A 19,275-nucleotide genomic window follows, 5' to 3' on the forward strand; every position below is an offset into this window, starting at 1 on the left:
GGGCTGACTTCCTTTCGTCTAAAACCTCTTACATAGGGTAGTTTCAACACACTTTGCACGACTGCAAGGAGGCTACAACTACCGCATAAGGTACCTGTGAAAATCCTAAAGTTCTGTATGTACGCATGCCCCACTGAGGAGAGTGGAAAACCAAGTGAGCAGTGACCAGTGACAGCTCTTTCACAGTCACCCCTGTGGAACTTGGGTCCCAATCTCTGCCCCTAGCATTGACCTGAAGGATCTCTTCTTTGGGGGCTGAAAATCAGAATAGGAACAACCTGGATAACTGGAGGTTCCTCTTTGTCACAGTGACCAAAAGGGGGCTGACGGCCTGCCCCGGGATGTACACATACCACAGGTCTGGTTTAGCAGTCAGCAGCCCTCCTCAGCTTGTGAGAACTACGAGGTCGGGAAGAGGGACGCCTAACTCATGGCCTGAACCAAAACCATCCCTTCTTACACACTTTACCTTCCCATATCCGGGCAGGCTCTTACCTTTCTGGCTTGCCGTTGGGGTCATAGGGAGCCTGCGACTCATCCTCATCCAGCTCCGAGTACTCACTCTTTGGCCTGAGGTCAAACACAGGTCAGCACAACGTTGCCACTGCTGCTTTTGAGGCACCCAAGTTCCTAGAGAGCCTGCCACCTCTCAGTCAGCAGCAGCCATTTCTATGACACACCCACCCCAAATGCCTGCCATCACTCCTAAGGGGAACATACCATTCCTCAGGCTTGGGGTACACTGTGTGCCTCAGGGCATTGTCTGGATCGTATTCAAAAGCCACCCCTGCAGTAGGGTTCCACTTGGCATGCTCCTTGCCAAAGCCCTTTTTGGCATAGGCTCGAAGTCTCAGCTCCTGGCCCTTTCTCAACTTGACGATGAGGATGTCTGCAGGGAGAGGCACAAGTCAGTCAAGGTCCAGGAGAGACATGGTTCTCCAAATTCTGACTTGGAGTGCCACTGCAAGACCACACACATCTGGAAAAATGGGTCTAAAGCCAATTTGCGAGGAGACCAGGCAGCACGAGAGGCTGTGTCTGGTCTCTGCTTCCCGCTGGCCCACAGAGTGACAGATCAGGAAGACTCACCATCCTGCTCCACGTAGTCATTGGGGTCATTATCTCGGTTCCGGGATGTCACCTGTAGGGAGTCCACCAGGCATTCATTAGTTGCTCACCTCCCCAGTCACCTCCTCTGGCATCCATATCCCAGCACTTCTAGACTGCAATCTGTCAATCAGGGAAGGAGCACCTGACGAGGTGGTGGCACAGATGCCCCCAGGACTCCAACCCCACTTCATGGTGTGGTGATGGCCTCAGGCAGAACAATTCCATGGCCTTTAAAAGGGTCCCTGGGTGACAGAGGGTGTGCAGCAGCAACGATGCTAACCATGCAATGATGCCCAAGAAGAATCTAGAATTAGCACTTCTAGGGATCAGATTAAGGCAGAAGGTAACAGGGAATGCCAACATTTGATAAGGATCAACCCCAGTCTAGCCCACCTGGAGCCAGCAAAAGAAGAGAAAAGATCCCAGGGAAAAGAGGCTGCTCTCCTGCACTGACCGGAATGACCCGGGGGCTGTTGGAGATGAGGTCTCGAGAGGTGACATGTCGCGTCTGGTCTTCATTGCACCGCACGTCGAGGGTGAACTCCACTGAGCACTCGGGGCAGAACTCCTCACATGTGCAGTCCTAAGGTAGGAAGAGAAGCAGGAATGAGTTTACAGGGAGATGGCAACTCCTGCCTTGGCTCCTTGTCTTGGTTCCCTGCATCTAATGCCCAGTTCCTTAAGTTTCTTCACCTGTAAAAAGGGGTTCGTCAGTCTCCAGGTTCTTGTGGGCTGTTATAATCTGGTATACCATTCTCATGGACTGCCCAAGTTTAGAGACAACTTATACATACATTGGCACCCACATTTCCTTCCCACTCCCACCAGCTGCAAGGCCACCTCTGGAGACACACTGCTAACATCTCCCTCTGGCTCTTGAACTACTCTTCCTCAGATAACCAAGGCTATGAGGCAGAGGAGGATGCTTTCACACTCTATAGTTCAGCTTCCCAAGAACTAAGAGGACCAGCTTAGGAATGTAACCATCATTTAAAATAAAACCACCAAGGAACAGAAAAAAGTACCTTTCAAGTTCTAGACTACTCACCTTTTCTAAAAAATCCTTTCTATTATGTAAAATTTCATATATAACCACCTTCCATAATTATTAACATTTTGCCATTCTTAAAACAACTGACTCATTCCCAAGTTAGGGACTATTAATTGCAGTTCCACTTCAGGCAAGAAGACAGTTACTAGGATGCAATCAAGCAAGCTGTTCTCTCCCTCACACCAGTGAGGAAAACCCAACATTCTTTTGATGTTTGCATGATAAGGAAGAAGCAGCAGCTAGAGGTCCCACCTGGGTCCTCTACAGTCACACACAGGTGAGGTATGAAGGTAACCCAGAACCTTGAGACAGAATCACTTTTAGAAATATGAAATGGGGCTGGGCACAGTGGCTCACACCTGTAATCTCAGCACTTTGGGAGGCTGAGGTGGGAGGATCGCTTGAGTCCAAGAGTTCGAGACTAGCCTGGACAATATGGCAAGACCCTGTCTCTACAAAAAATACAAGAAAATTGTATTTTTTGGGTGTGGTGGTGCACAGCACCTGTAGTTCCAGCTACTTGGGAGGCTGAAGCAGGAGAATCATTTGAGCCCAGAGGCTGAGGTCACAGTGAGCCGAGATCATGCCACTGCACTACAGCCTGGGTGAGAGAGTGAGACCTGTCTGAAAAAACAGAAAAAGAAATATGAAATGGGAGAATCAAAATGTAATGGAAGATAAAAATATGAAAAGATATTCAACCTAAAAAAATGTACTGAGGCCGGGCGCGGTGGCTCACACCTGTAATCCCAGCACTTTGGGAGGCTGAGGCGGGTGAATCACGAGGACAGGAGATCGAGACCATCTGGGCTAACACAGTGAAACCCCATCTCTACTAAAAATACAAAAAAATTAGCCGGGCGTGGTGGCGGGCGCCTGTAGTCCCAGCTACTCGGGAGGCTGAGGCAGGAGAATGGCGTGAACCCAGGAGGCGGAGCTTGCAGTGAGCTGAGATAGTGCCACTGCACTCCAGCCTGGGCGACAGAGTGAGACTCCATCTCAAAAAAAAAAAAAAATGTACTGAAAGGAGAGGAGTCTGTTTGAGATGAAAAGAGATTAAAGTGCTATAAGGACCAAATGAATCTTGACTGGATCAAGACTGACCCACAAACAAACAGAAAAGCAATAAAGGACATTTGGGGAAAAACTAGGAAAATTTGAATATTGATATTACAGATTAATGCTAACCTTCTTAGGCACAATAAAAGTGTGGTTATGTAGGAAACTATTCTTATTAGGAAATGCATGCTGAAGTATTTAGAAGTGTTAGGATGTCTGCAACTTTCACACAGTTCAGCAAAAATAGCAACATGCATATGAAAAATAAAGCAAATGTAAAATATTAATAATTGGTAACTATAGGTGAAAAGTAAAAGGGTATTTATTATTCTAGTTTTTCAACTTTTCTACAGATTTTCAGAAAAAGCCAGAGAGAGAGAGACCATGCCATCTTTGTTCAATAAATACTAGAAAAAATTTAATGAAAGGAACTGCTAGGTGATAGAGCATGCATCTCTTTATGTAAGATGTCGCCAAATTGCTCTTAATTGGTTGTACAACTGTCCCCACCAATATCTATGTTTTATTTCTTAAAAAACAAAAATCTGGAGATCTGAAACAAATAGGGCAAAATGTTAAAATGTGACAACTTAGTATTAGGTGGAAGCATGGGTATTTATTACACTAGCTCCATGCTTTTCTATGCTTGAATTTTTTTTTTTCTTGAGACGGAGTCTTGCTCTGTCACCCAGGCTGGAGTGCAGTGGTGCGATCTCAGCTCACTGCAAGCTCTGCCTCCTGGGTTCACGCCATTCTCCTGCCTCAGCTTCCCAAGTAACTGGGACTACAGGCACGTGCCACCACACTCGGCTAATTTTTTGTATTTTTAGTAGAGATGGGGTTTCACTGTGTTAGCCAGGATGGTCTCGATCTCCTGACCTTGTGATCCACCCGCCTTGGCCTCCCACAGTGCTGGGATTACAGGCGTGAGCCACCGCATGCAGCCGAATATTTCTTTTAAAAAAATACATATTTATAAGATATATCATAGCCATCACAAAAATGACATGGCCCTTGAGAATATTAGAAAATGGACTGATTCTGGATTACCCAAAGCCATCAAGAGGGAGTAGTCTTACGCTGCTATGTAATGAAGCCTAGTGAAAGGATGAAGGTAACCTACTACTATCCCACTCTCTCCAAACTCTAAAGGCCTGTTAACATGCCATCAGGGAGCAAACACGACCAGGAGGAAGGGGGTAAGAGTGTGGCCATGTTTAAGCAGCATCACTTACGAGTGAGGGGACAGCACGAATCTGCAGACACCAGGACTAGTTCCCCAGAAGCTGCTCTCATGAGACAGCTCTCATTCCCTCTGCTCCTTGCCTACCCCAACCTTCTGTTGACTCCTGTAGCATCCTAAGGCCCCTGCTACTGGGAAGAGACGCTTTGGAAGGAAGAACCTCCACTGTAAACAGGCAATCTGGTGGAGCTGGCTAACAACATTTCCTGATGTTCTGCATGCTAATCAATCTGAAGCCCCATCAGAACCAAGGATCAAGGCCTGCCCAGGCTCTAGACAACATCTCCACATTGTTGTTCCAGACCTACAATACTACTCAAGCTGGATGCCAAATGTCAGGAAAAATCCCTTTGAGACCCAAGGCCTCCCCACCAAACCTCACATTCCACCCAATCACACAGCATACCCGGGAGTACTGCAGCTTGTCCACAATGTCATCACTAATGAGGGGAATTAATCCTGTAAAAAACAGAAAAGCACTTTAAAGAAAACCAAACAGCCAAGCCAAAATGAGAACCCAGAAGCCTCCGGGGGGTGAGGCTGGAAGGAAGCCCCCTCCTGACACTAGGCACAGTACCCTCCCTTCTAATAAAAGGAGTACTCACCAAGCCTGTGAGCGATGAACTCATCATGAAGGACTGAGGAATTGGCATCAATCTGAACCCAGTCAATGGCTACAAAATGAAAGAAGCAGACATGGAGTTTAGCCATCAAATTTACCTAGAGACTTAATGCAGTGGTTCTCAAGATTTAGGAATCACCTGACACTAAACTGCAGAGGCTGGGCTGATTCCACAGCACTAGAGTGGGGCCCAGGAACTTGCATTTTAATAAGACCCACACACACCACACACCTCACCTCCCTGCCCAGGTGATTTAACGCAGGGGGCTCCCTGCTTCACAGAAAACACTGACTCAGAGAATATCATGGGAGTGGAAACATGTTTATTTGAGCTGAGTATTTCCATGAGAAGCACTTAAATCTGCTACCTGTGCCACCACCAAATCCAAGAACATGAACTATTTGAGCACTTCAAAGTCAGGGAAAACCTCACAGAAGTAACACAGACTTATGGGCCATACCTCATTTTAGGATACAATGACTGGACTGCCCAACTTAGCACTTTTTAAACATTCAACCAACAGACTTTTACTGAATTCCTTTAACGCACAAAGCATACTAAATATAGAACCCAATCCCTAGCAGCAATGAGCAGGTAGGAGGGTAAAGACGGTATTATCTATCACACACGCTTGACTTAAACACATATTTATTCATTCATAAACATTTGCATGGAACCAACTAAATCCAGGAATCAAATGGCATTGGAGCCCAACTGCCAAATGAGGGACACAGACACTAGAAACAGAGGTCGGAAGAGGACCTCCACATGCTAGGCCTCCACCTACTCTGTCCTGCTATGCTTCCCATTGCTTCCCCAGTCCAAGCCAACTAAGAGAACCCTGACCCAAGCTTTTCTGCCTCTTTAATCCCCCGGCCCCTTCCTCCAGCACACCCTTCCCCTCCTCACTGTACAGGTTAAGATCCTCTGTGCCTCCTAAAAACTAAGCCTTGCCTGCCCTCTATGCTACAGGTGTGGCACTCCCTCTCTTTCACCTCCTCTCTCATGAAACTCTCTTCAGACTTCCCTGAAGACACTTGTCATAGTGTGCCTTGTGTCACATTTGTGTATGTTATGTCTATACCCCAAGCTCCAGAAATTCCTTCAGGCAGGTGCTGGGATGTCTTTGTATTCCTAGCTTGGGTGCTCAACATTATTTGTAGAACTGAATTTGTGGGGAAAGAGGCATTTAGACTCAGAATGGCAGGGCTGCATCATGAAGTACAACTCCCTCACCTGACTCTTGATGAAACTGAGGTCCAGAGACATGAAGTGATTAGTCAGGGGGAGGTCCAGCACTCCAAGCTAAATTGAAGAAGTGACTGGGGGGCCGGGGGTGGTAGTGGATAAACTACAATGTTCTCTTGCCTAATCATTTGGCTTGCTTATTTCCTTAAAAGTCTAAATATTTGATGCCACATACTTCTTTTGCCTAACCCAAACTCTCTGGACCTGACTCTCGGAAATGCTTGAAGTATTTCATACAAGTATAATCAATGCATTAAGCACCTGGAGCAAAGTGGCTGGAACCAGACCAGAAATTGATGTTCCCTCCTCTAAGAGCCAACTGCACCATAGCTATGCTTCTCCTGAACTACTGATCAGTCTACCTTGCTTTAGTGTTGTCTGTGGATTCATCTCTCCCCCTGCAACCTCACTGTGGACTCCATGAGGGCAAAAACCATGTTCTCTACAGCTTTGCATTCCCAGAGCTTACCACCATGCCTGCCACTTACATGCTCCATAAATGCTGTTGAAGGAATAGATTAATAAAAAAGCCATCTACCAGCACTGAGCACTCACTAAACATAAAGCACTTATATGGATTACTTCACTTAATCCTTAACATTACCCTGATAAAGATCATTAGTGGCTGAATGTTACAGATGAGGAAACTGAAGTACGCAGAAGTTTAATAACTTTCCCAAGTTTCTCAAAAATAGTAACTGATGCAGCCATTAAAAAGAACGAAATCATGTCCTCTGCAGCAACATGGACGCGGCTGGAAGCCACTATCCTCTTTTTTATTTTCTTTTGTTTGAGAAGGAGTCTCAACTCTGTTGCGCACGCTAGAGCGTAAGAGGCATGACCTCAGCTCAATGCAACCTCCACCTTCCGGGTTCAATCAATTCTGCCTCAGCCTCCCCAGTAGCTGGGATTACAGGTGTGCACCACCACACCCGGCTAATTTTTGTATTTTTAGTAGAGACGAGGTTTTCCCATGTTGGCCAGGCTGGTCTCGAACTCCTGGCCTCAGGTGTTCCTCAGCCTCGGCCTCCCAAAGTGCTGGGATTACAGGCGTGAGCCCGGCCTGGAAGCCATTATCCTAAGAGAATTAACACAGGAACAGAAAACCAAACACCGCATGGGAGTTAAAACTGGGCACGCATAGACATAAAGATGACAATATAGACACACTGGTGACTACTAGAGCAGGGAGGGAGGCAGTGGGGCTAGGAGTAAAAAACTACCTATTGGGTACTACGCTCACTACCTGGGTGAAAGGATCATTCATATCCCAAACCTCAGCATCACGCACTATACCCAGGCAACAACCCTGCACCAATGTACCCCCCTGAATCCAAAATAAAAGTTGAAAACATTTAAAAAACTTTTGTGACAATAGTAGTGAAAACAGTATTTGAACCCAAGTCTGCACACTGTTAAACCCATGCTTCTCAGCAATGCATACGCAGGACAACAGTGGACCTAAGTGGTCCGTGGGTGCCAGGGAGGCGGCCACTGGGCCAAGGGCACAGGGTATGGTCAAGTCTCCAGCAATGCACTTTTCTCAGCACTACCACCCTCAGCCCGAACCAAGGACTGGAAGAAGCCCCAGGGAGTGTGGGTGGACAGCGGGGCAGGAACCCGTGGGCCCGGGAACGAGGAAGGGGGGTCGCTTACCTATTATGGGCACCTCAGCGATGAAGACCCTCCGAATCGAATTGGCCACCCTGAAAGACGAAAAGCCAAGAGGCGTGAAGGCGCTGCAGCCTCGACAGGCTGGGCCCGCGCCGCAGGCTCCCAAAGCTAAAGCCCTGGCGCAGGGGGGCAGCTCTGGAAGGACATCACCCCCACTCCACCCCCGCTCCCTGCCCCCGGGGCCCCGGCTTGGGCCTCCCGGCGCCCCAGAGCCGCCAGCCTCTTCCCTCGGCAGCCTTACGCCAGGTCGGTGTTCTCGATGATGAACTTCACATTCTCGTCAGTGAGCTCAGTGATCCGCACGGTGGGCTGGTTGGCGTACGGCATCGCTCCCTGTGGCCGCCAGCCTCCGCGTCAGCTCCGCGGTGACTGCGCCTGCGCCACCGCCGACACCGGAAGTCAGTCAGCGTGGCCTCCGCGAAGACGGCTCACAGTGCCGCCTGCTGCTCGGAGGCCGGAACCGCCGAGCGTCTTCTACCGCCTCCTGCTTTAAAATGTACCGGATTCAGCTATCTCGGAGGGTAGTTTGGCAAAACACGCGTACGTCCTTGACTTAACAGTAACATTTCTAAGAACTCATACTGCAGAAACACTTGCAGTTGTAAACAAAGATACGAGTGCAGGGACATTCATGGTAGTACTGTTTGTACTGTCCACTGATAAGAGACCTGGTGAAGTATACACACGTAGAATATCATGAAGCCCTTAAAAAGAACTTGTACATCTACAGAAAAACAAAAGTATATTTTAATATGAATGCATATTTTAGGAAAGTATACCTGAATTATAAGTAAACACCCTTTCCCTTGCAGTCTCAAGTATGGACCATGCACTTCTGAAAACTTCAGGAAAAGATATAATGTTCTTTAACCTAATGCTTCCTCTGCAGTCTGTGTAGCTGCGGTGGGTGAGTGGGAGCTCTTTGTCTCTGCATCTCCAGTGCCTCGCAGTGGGCACCATGTGGGGTGCATGCTCAACCAAGAACTACTGAAGTCCCCTAAACAGACTGGAGAGTCTCAAACTCTCAATGGGCCTCAAACAAAGTGGCAGCTGCTCCAACAGACAAAAGCTCTAAAATAGAACTTGACAGGAGCTACATTTAAGAGGTGGGAGAAGAGTAACCAGATAAAGAGTTTGCCTTTGCAAAGACTGACACCTCTTCCTGAGACAGAGGGTGGGCACTGATGGAACCCTGCTCCATAGCCTGTGTCATCTCTGTAAATTAAGAATTATGGTTGTCTGCTGAGTGTGAGATGGATGCTATGAAGGAAAAAGGAGAATGCAATGAAAACTGGAACAGCTACTGCAAAAACTTCACAGGATGTCAAAAGATACAAGGAATGAAGAGAGGTACAAAAAAGATCCAGTGGAAGACCCACAAGAGATCTGAAATTCAATTAGTTGCTGACTTCCCCCAATAATATTTAGCTGACTTAGGCAGAAGAGAGCAAAGCAGAAAACAGAGCTAACCAGACATGCAAAGGGAACCCAGCCAGTGTACAGGCTGAGAAAATTACTGGGGCTAAAGAATGTACCACTGAAATCGTCAGACAAGGGCAGCCAAGAGAGCTAATGGTCTGTGGGAAGGCTTCTGTTACCCCTATTTTACTGATGGGAAGACTTGAGCCCAGAAACGCAGAGGTACCATAACTACTACTGTGTACTAGGCAGTGGCAGCGCCAGAACACAGGTCTCCTGGCTGCCAGCCTCAAGCCTCTTCCATAACACCTCTGTCTCCCTCTGGGGTCTTGGATACCTATCATGGTTGATAAGCAAACTAACTACACAATAGGAAACTACTTCAAACATATTTATTATTTTTAGACTCAAAATACACTAATAATCCTGAGATGCATGCTGGTGTCATATGACACCAGGCCTGGGATCACACCTCTGTCCAGCAGGCACTTGTCTCGGGTGAGGCAGTTTTCTGAGGGGTTTCCCAGGAGTAGCATCTCAGGACACCTGAGAGGGAGGGGGGTGCAAGGAACACCTCTGTGTGCACACGCCTGTGCTGTGCTGGGGATGAGCTGTCACCTTGAGGTGCCATGAGGCATGCGTCACCTTGACTCTGGCTTGGGAGCCCCAAGGTTAATGGAAGGTTAAGACATGATCAAGGTGCCCATGAGATCGTGACAGGGACATGCTGGGTTTCTGTGGCTTGACTGCTTGGATGAACATCTCATTTTTCAATCACACAATTGCAGTGCAGAAAGGCATCAGGAGGCTTGGTCTGGTATTAGGAACTGAAGAAGCGGCCCAATCCCTGACCAGAACGGTAGCATCAAATGCCTTGTGGTTTCCAGGTGGCTGTGGTAGTGTCTCAGGAGTCCTTTAGTGTGTTCTCATGAACACCAGGTTACACGGATGGCACCTCATACTTTTCAAAGCTCTTTCAATCTGTCCACTCATTCTCTTCTAGGCATTGTAGCTTACACCGTTTCCTCTCACCGACGCTGGTTTAGACCTGTCAAGTTCTTGAGCTGACACAGGAATGGAAACAAAAAGCATAGTGAGGGCTTACCCTGCCTATAAACTCTAATAGAAAAGATGTAGCTTTTCTTTTTCTTTCTTTTTTTTTTTTTTTTTTTTTGCATAGAGGCAGGGTTTTGCCATGATGCCCAGACTGGCCTCAAACTCCTGGGCTCAAGCGATCTTCCCAAAGTACTGAGATGATATGCATGAGCCACCGCACCTGGCCAAGATCCAGGTTTGCAAGGTGGCAGGTGCAGCTATGATACAGAGACTTGATATACCAGGGTCCCAGGAGTCAGTGATATCTCCTGATAAGAGGAAAAAATAAAGAAGTGGGGTTTTTGGAATCAAGACACTAGGGCTGAACCACTGTCAGCCTTATTATTAGATTATTAGGTTTCCAGGTTAGGGCTACAAAATGATGTGAAGTCAGTAACACATATATCACAGGGCTGGAGTGGGAGACAGGAGGGGCAGGGATGTGCTGGGCAGTACTCACCGTCACCGCTGCACCCATGAGTCCTTGCACCAGTGCCTCTCCTGTGGACTTTACCTAGAAGGAGTCAGTGTCAGGTTCCCTTAGACCACCAACACAAACTTAAAGTTGCGACAGGCAGGATAAATCAGGAGGCCTATAAGCCCCAAAAGGTGGAGACATGAAGGCCACATTACTGGAAGGACAGCTTTGGACAACACAATCACAAATGGGCAAAGTATGGCTCTTAGGGAAGGGCTGGCCTGAGGAAGAACCAGCCAGGCTCCCTGGGAAGGCCCTCAGGACTGTCAGCTGAGGCCAAAAGGGAGCAAGAGCACAGTCATGTGACCAGCTGTGGCCTGAGGAGAACAGGTATGCCTTCTAAAGAGGGTTCCCCAATGGCTAGTCCCCAGCTACCTGCTTGGCAGTGTGGCCCATGTTCATTGCATCATTAATCCGGTTTTCCAGGAAGCGCCAAGTGTCCTCAAAGTCTGGAGAGGAGTCCTGCATCATCACCAGCTCTGTCGTGTTGTAGATGCCAGCCAGCATGGCTCGGCGGGTGTACCAGTTAAACTGCAAAGAAACCCACGCTACTGCTGTGGGCTGGTGCAAGTCTGAGACAGTTCCTACCCAAGGCCATGGGAACTCCTGGTTCCCTCTTGACTACTTCTTTCTCTCACAGATACATCTGGCCCTCTGGACAACACCACCATCTCAAACTTGACTGAGCATCAGAATTACCTGGTTGATTAAAAATGCAAGCTCCTGGGCCCAACCTCTTAAGAGCAGAGTCAATGGATCTAAATTAAGTGCCAGGAATCAGGATACTTAATAAGTATCCCAGATGATTTCGCTACATCCAATCCATTTTGGAACTGCTAGTAGAAAGCCTACATCTTAGGACATCTGAGTCCCAGAAGATGCTGTAATCAGCCAGTTATGACCAAACCTTGGTATGTTCATCAACAAAGTGAGGGCTGAGACAGGCTCATGGACAGATTACAATACCTGGGCAAAGCTGAGAGTTCAAGTCCCTCAGCAACTTCTGATTGTTCTGGCAAACTGCTCTTCAGAGGACCAGCTCGGCTGCTTGGTGTTTTATTCCTTTAATTTCTTCGCTTTCTAATTTCATTTTCCTACCATCTCTGTCGGCATTATATTCCCACATGGGAGAAGTTTATTAAAACACTTCATTATAACTATGGTGGGAGTATTTCTGTGCCTCCTTATCCAGGATTCCACAAAGTATCATCACATTTTAATTTCCTTTATGAAGGTATATTTTTTAAAATTTCTTACCAGAAATATGATAACATTAACAAGTCAGATTCTTTTCTGGTGCTGTTTAAAGAGCCTTATTGATCTCTTAGCAAAGCAGGTCAAATGGGCTGGGGAAGGGAATTTCTTTTTAAAGCAATGGGTGTTTCCATGGCATTTCTTTTTTTCAAAAGAGGAATTCTGCTGCAGAATCTACATCTTAGGAGAGAGGGAAATGATAATAAAATGGCAGCCCAATTAGCTTTGCCAATGCTAAAGGCTCTCTGACGCCTGGTGTCACCACCACAAGCTGGAAGAAATAATAACTGGTTTGTGGCTAGAATGCTGGTCCCTGAATGAAGATGACCTAGATCCCACTTTGGCTTCGTGAGGGACCTTCCTCATACCTTAGATGGGAATGACACTGCAGCCCCCCTACAGGGGCTTGTGATCAAAGAAATTTCACAAGCTTCTTGAGGCAATGCTTAACACAAGCCTTTCCCAGCCTCCTGTGGGCCTGCAGAAAGCACTCACATCAGTGGACTGGTCCCCAGCGTAATGCCACATGTCATCCACCATGCTGGTGAGCAGGCTCAGGCTGGACGGGATGTTGTGAGGGAGCATGAGGACGCTGAGGGCCTGGGGAGAGAATGGCAGAGGAGTAAGCTCTGCTCACAGATAATGGTGCATAGCTGACCAGCACCTACCTCTCCAATGAGAGGTAGTATGAGGGAGCCTGCCCAGCTCTGGTTCTCTGAGACCAGCATCTTCACCCACCAGTGTGAGTTCTGGGCAGCTAGCAATGGTGACTACAGCTGAGGAAAGCCAGGGGCATAGCCCTGTCTTATGCAAGCCCAAGCACATTCTCCATCCCTAGCATTTGGAACTGGGAATGCAGAGGGACAGAGGATCTAGACTGGTCTAAGCAAGGATGGGCGATGATACCCGTCTGTCACACAGAAGAAACAGCAGAGATAGGAGTCCGTTCACATACATCAGCTCCTACTGTCAAACAAAACAAGGTCCTGCCACTTTACCAATGCTACATCCACTGGGGAGGTGGTCAGAGAGGTCCTGGATCAGCTATAAGGTTTTCTCTTAGTGAGGTAGCCCGGAAGAAAACACTACGCTGAATCAGGAAGGCAGCTGAGAGCCTCTTCCACTGATTTAACTGCAAGGTGGAATGAGTCACACTTGGCCTGGGGTTAGGCACCACCGTAAGTGTTCAAATGTCTATCAACTGAATGACTGAAACTACATGCTCAGTAGTCTTTCAGCTGAGCAAAGGACACAAGATGTCTGAGTCCCTCTCACTTCAGGTGTACTTTCACTCTGTACTTTCTTCACTCAGAGAATGGCCCATACTGTGACATGCTTTAAAACAGAGGAAAAAGGAAGCTTCGGAAAAGGTGAAAAAAACCCTTGCAACAAATATGCCAATTCCAAGCATCACATTGACAATTTGACAAATCCCAGTCCTCGAGATCTAAAATCCACAGGGCTGTTATTCAAGTGAAGACAGCCAATAAAATCTTCTGACTCTTCTAACTTCCTGCATGGATTCCTGCTCCCTGCAGACCTGGTGGCACACTCAGGCCACTAGGAGAACCCCACCCAGGATGGGATCCAGTACCCAGACCACTCACATTTCCAAGAACTGAGACACAGATGGCTCAGGGTCACTCTCTTTGGTATGCCCAAGTTTGAAACCCAGCTCTACCAAGCGTACTAAGTATTCTCGGGTTTATGGAGATTGATGAGCTAAGTTCAACAGTGTACAAAGTCATCTGTGTGAAAGGTTCTGAGAATAATAAATATTAGGATTATTGTTGCTCTGGGGCCTGGATATGGACTCGGTACCCGGGGCCAGTGCTCAATGTATGGGATCAGCATTCTCAGTCTGGTTTCCACTGCATCCCTCAGGAACTGGTCTGTCTTCTTCTTCCTGGAAGAGGGAAAAGAAAACAGTGTGTCTCTGAGCAAAAGGCAGAGGCTTAGTGCTCCACGGTTTACTCAGACCTAGGGAAAAGGGTCCCCACCAGCTCCTGATGCTGGCCTGACTAAAGCTGTCAGAGACAGGCTGCCAGGTGTCAGTCCCATCACAGCAGCAAGGCTGCCCAATGCTACTTTCTTTGGGTTCTGCTTGGATTGGCCTCCTGGGGATAGCTAATAGGGCCCAAGTTCCCTGATCCTTAGCTGCCACCCTGTGTAATAATGCCATGGGACTTACTCTGCCTGGCCCAACTGTACCAGCTTCTGCTCCTCTTCCAGCATGCGTGTGAGCCGGGCATTGCACTCGGTCACAAAATGCAGTATTAGTTCACTGCCATCCTTCCCAAACATGCTGGCCGCTGCACTGGAGAGACCTAGAGACTATAAAAGGGGAGACAGAAAACAGAAAAGTGGTGCCCAAGTGTAGGGTACATTTGTTGCCTGTTCATCACTAGAGCCTCTTCCTAGTGACAGCAGCTTGATTTTCAGTGGGACACCCCTACTCTTCACTCTGGGTCCATGTGATTTTGGTGAAACTGACCACCACCGGTCCCTCCACCCCACAGAGCCCCTTGGTGTGTGTGCAAGAGTGGAATCCAGGCTTGAATAACAAGTTCACAGAGACTAGCTCAGGGATGAACACATCAACAGGTCTTCTTTCTTTTTTAGAAACTAAGCCTTCAGCTGCTTTCTCCAACTTTGCACCTAACACATCTAAGGCCAGTCCTTCCATCTGTTGTCCAGATCCCACAATTCTTGCCTTCAAGGAATTTCACTCTCTTGATTTTGCCTATTTTCTCTTGTAAATTCACCCTCACTCTTGTTTCTTTTTCTTTTTTTTGAGACAGTGTCTCGCTCTGTCACTCAAGCAGTGGTATGACTGCAGCCTTGACCTCTCGGGCTCAAGCAATCGTCCCATCTCAGCCGGGGACCATACGCATGTGCCACCACATCTGGCTAATTTTTAAATGTCTTTGTAGAGATGAGGTCTCGCCATATTGCCCAGGTTGGCCTCAAACTCCTAGTGTCAAGTAATCTTCCCGCCTCAGCCTCCCCAAGTGCTGGGATTACACATGTGAGCCTGGTCCACTCTTGTTTCTGTACTCTTCCCATTTGTGTTCAATCATGTGCAAACTTCCATCTGTTTCCCCTGCTTGGTGCACCGTAGTTCTCATCTACCCCTCGCAGCCAAACGCCTCGCCACTTCCTCGCCTTCTATGTACACCTCGATCCACTCCAGTTGATTTCTGACCCAGTTTTCCACTCAAACAGTTGTTGCTCCAGTAACCAATGTCTAGCTGCTTAATCCACACTCTCCTGCTGTGCCTCCAACATCAGGATGCTCTGACTTAGACTTTGACAGCCCATCCTATTCTACCCTCCCCTTAAATGTCCAAGTTCCTTGACAGTCTGGACTCCCCTCTCATATGACATTATATTCTTGCCCTGGACAATCTCACTGACTTCCATAATTACTACATACATATATATATATATATAGAGTATATATATGCGCGCTAATAATGCCCAAATGTGTATCTCTAGTCCAGCTATCTCCTCCAGTTCCCGAACTGTATGCCTGATGCCTCCACTGGTTGACTGAAAAACTCCTCATAATCAATAAAGATCAAGGCTGTACCCTTCCCCAAAGCTGGTCCTCTTCCAATGGCCTTAACCTTAGAAAACACTACCACTGTATACCCACACATGCAAACTGGCAACTCTGGTGCCATCCTGTCACTCCCTCCCATGTCCAAGCTATTCCCAAACTTACCCACTGCCATTACTCTAAGCCAGACCACCTTATCTCTCCTGGATGTCTGGCAGCAGCCCCCAATGAGTCTCTCTCTGCCTCCAATCCACTTTTCATCCAGCAGCCAAAATGAGCATTTTGAAATGCCAAATTTAATCCAGTATCTTCAATTGTTCTTAGAAGAAAAGCTTGACTCCTTATCATGACCTTTAGGGCGTTGCCTGATTTGACCTTGACTGACCTTTCCAGCCTTGCTCATCTCAAGTCTCTCTTCCTGCACTCTCTGCATGGTGGTTCTCTGTGGTTCCTCTAATGCACCATCCTTCTTTTTCTTTCCACCTTGCCTTTGCAGTTTCTCTATTTGGACTTGTCCATCCCCTACACACGAAGTCACGTAAAGCCTATTCATTCCTCAATTCTCAGCTCAAAAGCCTTTCCTGACTGCCCTGTTACCCACCCCCTATATATACATATATATATATATATATATATATTTTTTTTTTTTTTTTTTTTTTTTGAGACAAGGTCTCACTTTGCTGCCCCGGCTGTAGTGCAGTGGCATCATTATGGCTCACTGCAGCCTCGACATACCAGGCTCAAGAGATCCTCCCATCCCAGCCTCCCAACTAGCTGGGACCACAGGCAAGCACCACCATGCCTGGCTAATTTTTGTTTTTTTTGTAGAGATGGGGTCCCTCCCTAGGTTGCCCAGGCTGGTCCCAAACTCCTGGGCTCAAGCAATCCTCCTGCCTTGGCCTCCCGAAGTGCTGGGATTATAGGCATGCACGACTGTGCCCAGCCCTCCATCCCCTTGGTATGACAAATTAAACTATTTGTCATAGTTTAATATGCCACGTTTTCTTTTTTTTACTGATGCACTTAAAAATGGTGCTTCTTACAACCAATGGCATCTTAGAGTCAATGAAATATGGTAGTTTTGATCACAGACAATTCTTGCCAATGGGTTGCCTTTAGAACACAACTCCCAACAACCAATTCCATGGTTCATTACTTTTATATCTACAAATTAAGCCATTCCACCCTATTGAGGGAAAAAACAATCTTGCAGCTGTGACCTGATCTAATGATCAGGTCCCTCCATGATACAGCCCAACAGCACCTTTCCTTGATAGCACTTACCACATCGTCTAAGTAAATATTTGTATATATTTTATCAATGTTGCTAGACTGGAAGCTCAACAAGGGCAGGAAGCAGGTCCATCTTAACCCCTGTCATGTCCCTTGGACTAGCACAGTGCCTAGGGCACATTATTTGCTCAACAAACATTTAAAGAATGAATCATTTAAAGGGTTTTAATTTGGAAGAACTAGGCATAAATGTTGGTAGTATGATCTTTGGTGTGATTATAGGTGTTTTCTACATTCTTTTTTATATTTGTTTGTATTGTTCAGTTTTCACAATGAGCCTACAGTGGAGTCAGAGCATCTGCATTTCACTAATGAGACTTCTGTTACCAAATGTGCACTTGGGAGTGAGAGAAGACAAGGAAATAACAGTTAAATTTCAGTAAAGCAGCAACCTTGCCCATTGGCCATGGGTAGATGCCCTGCAGCAAGCCTGGGATGGGAGATGCAACTCTGTCATCCCCTCAGTCTCTTGGATGATGGTATCTTGCTATGCTGGAGGACTCTACAACATGGCCTGAACATGAGCCTACTGCCTAATCTAAAGCAGCAGTCTCTACTAATGTAGGAAATGCTGTTAGAGTTTCTGGGAAAATAAGATGTGTTGGTCTCCAAAGTGGTGCCTTCTTGGGGGTTTTCAAACACCGTATGTCATTAATTCAAAACTGCATATAGATTTTTCATTTAAAAAATCAGTGTCAATCATAGAAGTGCTCTGTCATAGTTCAAAAGGCAGTATGTTTTCTGTTTTACTGATGCGTTTAAAAATGGTGCTTCTTACAACCAATGGCATCTTAGAGTCAATGAAACATAGTAGTTTTGATCACAGACAATTCTTGCCTAATAGGTTGCCTTTAGAACACAACTCCCAACAACCAACTCCGTGGTACGTTCTTTATAACTACAAAATAAAGCCAGTTCCACCCTATTGGGGGAAAAACCCAGTCAATCTTGCAGCTGTGAGGGGCTCTGAGCTGGACTGGAAGAAGGCATGAGGCCTTCCGCTCTGCCTGGTGTGACTCCATCCTGGCTCATCTTGGTCAGGTGGCTTCACCCTCACCTATACACACCTGGGCTCCTTCTGCAATCGCCTCTGCTGTCCACCCGTGGGTGGGCACGAACTCCAGGGCTGCCGTCAGGATGCGGTCCTGCAGCTGCTCCTCACTTTCATAGCCCTCCTCCTCCTCGCCGCCCTGGTCTGTATACCTGAGACAAGAGGACACAGCCCAGCATACTTCATCTCCTGGCATGTACAATGGGCCTGACCAGAAACTAGGGGCTCTGGATCTCCTCTAAGCACATGCTGGGAAGACATTTATTCTTGTGTCAGTATCAGTGTGGGGTTTTTGTGTTTGTTTGTTTTTTGTTTTTGAGATAGTCTCCCTCTGTCACCCACGATGGAGTGCAATGGTGTGATCTCAGCTCACTACAACCTCCACCTCCTGGGTTCAAGCAATTCTCCTGCCTCAGCCTCCCAAGTAGATGGGATTACAGGCATGCGCCACCATGCCCGGCTAATTTTTGTATTTTTTAGTAGAGACAGCGTTTCACCATGTTGGCCAGGCTGGTCTCGAACTCCTGACCTCAAGTGATCCGCCTGCCTCGGCCTCCCAAAGCTCTGGGATTACAGGCATGAGCCACCGCGCCTAGCCAGTATCAATGTTTTAATGCCAACAGAGTAAAAACTAGATCATCCTTCCCCTCCCCATAGGCACCGAGAGGAATCCAGCAAATGAGGTCATGTGGTATGAAGGCAACGCTGCACCCTGGAGTTCCTGTCTTCAGCCCTTAGCACACTGTGCTCAGAGGGTTTCTTCATCTAAACTCACACCAGACTACCTCCATGAGGGCAGGAGCAATGCTATGTTACTCACAGGGCCTGGCATGATAGTAGGGCCTCAAAAAATATTTCTTGAATTGAAATGAAAAGTACTTTAGTTAGGAAACCAGAAAAATGAAAAGGAACACTCTAATTTCAGATCTAGAGAAACTTTTCAATGGCAGGATTAGGAAAAAAAAAACCTCTAATGGAAATGTAAATTAGTATTACCTTTCTGGAGGGCAACTGGTCCCATATATGTAACAAATCTTTTTTTTTTTTTTTTTTTTTTTTTTGAGACAGAGTCTTGCTGTGTCACCCAGGCTGGAGTGCAGTGGCAGAATCTCAGT

The 19,275-nt window shown here is 47.1% G+C and overlaps 4 protein-coding genes across 4 annotated transcripts in view; 2 read left to right on the plus strand and 2 right to left on the minus strand.

The window, feature by feature from the left end:
- The window catches only part of CIAPIN1 (cytokine induced apoptosis inhibitor 1), a 321,083-nt gene that overhangs the window by 279,031 nt on the left and 22,777 nt on the right, over positions 1–19,275 (plus strand). The window lies entirely within an intron of this gene.
- POLR2C (RNA polymerase II subunit C) overlaps positions 1–19,275 on the minus strand; it is a 103,146-nt gene that overhangs the window by 1,128 nt on the left and 82,743 nt on the right. The window contains exons 2-9 of the mRNA XM_050773102.1: positions 8,250–8,375; positions 7,991–8,040; positions 5,069–5,137; positions 4,870–4,922; positions 1,565–1,693; positions 1,090–1,141; positions 721–889; positions 496–570 (exon numbers count right to left, since the gene is read on the minus strand). Of these exons, the coding sequence (XP_050629059.1) occupies positions 496–570; positions 721–889; positions 1,090–1,141; positions 1,565–1,693; positions 4,870–4,922; positions 5,069–5,137; positions 7,991–8,040; positions 8,250–8,335 (683 nt within the window). The 5' untranslated portion in view covers positions 8,336–8,375. The remainder of the gene's footprint in view (positions 1–495; positions 571–720; positions 890–1,089; positions 1,142–1,564; positions 1,694–4,869; positions 4,923–5,068; positions 5,138–7,990; positions 8,041–8,249; positions 8,376–19,275) is intronic.
- PLLP (plasmolipin) overlaps positions 6,413–19,275 on the plus strand; it is a 194,887-nt gene continuing 182,024 nt past the window's right edge. The window contains exon 1 of the mRNA XM_050773115.1: positions 6,413–6,416. The gene's annotated coding sequence lies outside the window, so the exon portion shown is untranslated. The remainder of the gene's footprint in view (positions 6,417–19,275) is intronic.
- The window catches only part of COQ9 (coenzyme Q9), a 292,337-nt gene continuing 282,864 nt past the window's right edge, over positions 9,803–19,275 (minus strand). The window contains exons 4-10 of the mRNA XM_050773097.1: positions 18,177–18,312; positions 14,446–14,588; positions 14,076–14,160; positions 12,750–12,854; positions 11,376–11,531; positions 10,983–11,036; positions 9,803–10,491 (exon numbers count right to left, since the gene is read on the minus strand). Coding sequence (XP_050629054.1) covers positions 10,456–10,491; positions 10,983–11,036; positions 11,376–11,531; positions 12,750–12,854; positions 14,076–14,160; positions 14,446–14,588; positions 18,177–18,312 — 715 coding nt within the window. The 3' untranslated portion in view covers positions 9,803–10,455. The remainder of the gene's footprint in view (positions 10,492–10,982; positions 11,037–11,375; positions 11,532–12,749; positions 12,855–14,075; positions 14,161–14,445; positions 14,589–18,176; positions 18,313–19,275) is intronic.

This window comes from Macaca thibetana, chromosome 20 (genome assembly GCF_024542745.1).
Source record: "Macaca thibetana thibetana isolate TM-01 chromosome 20, ASM2454274v1, whole genome shotgun sequence".
NCBI classification, from domain to species: domain Eukaryota; kingdom Metazoa; phylum Chordata; class Mammalia; order Primates; family Cercopithecidae; genus Macaca; species Macaca thibetana.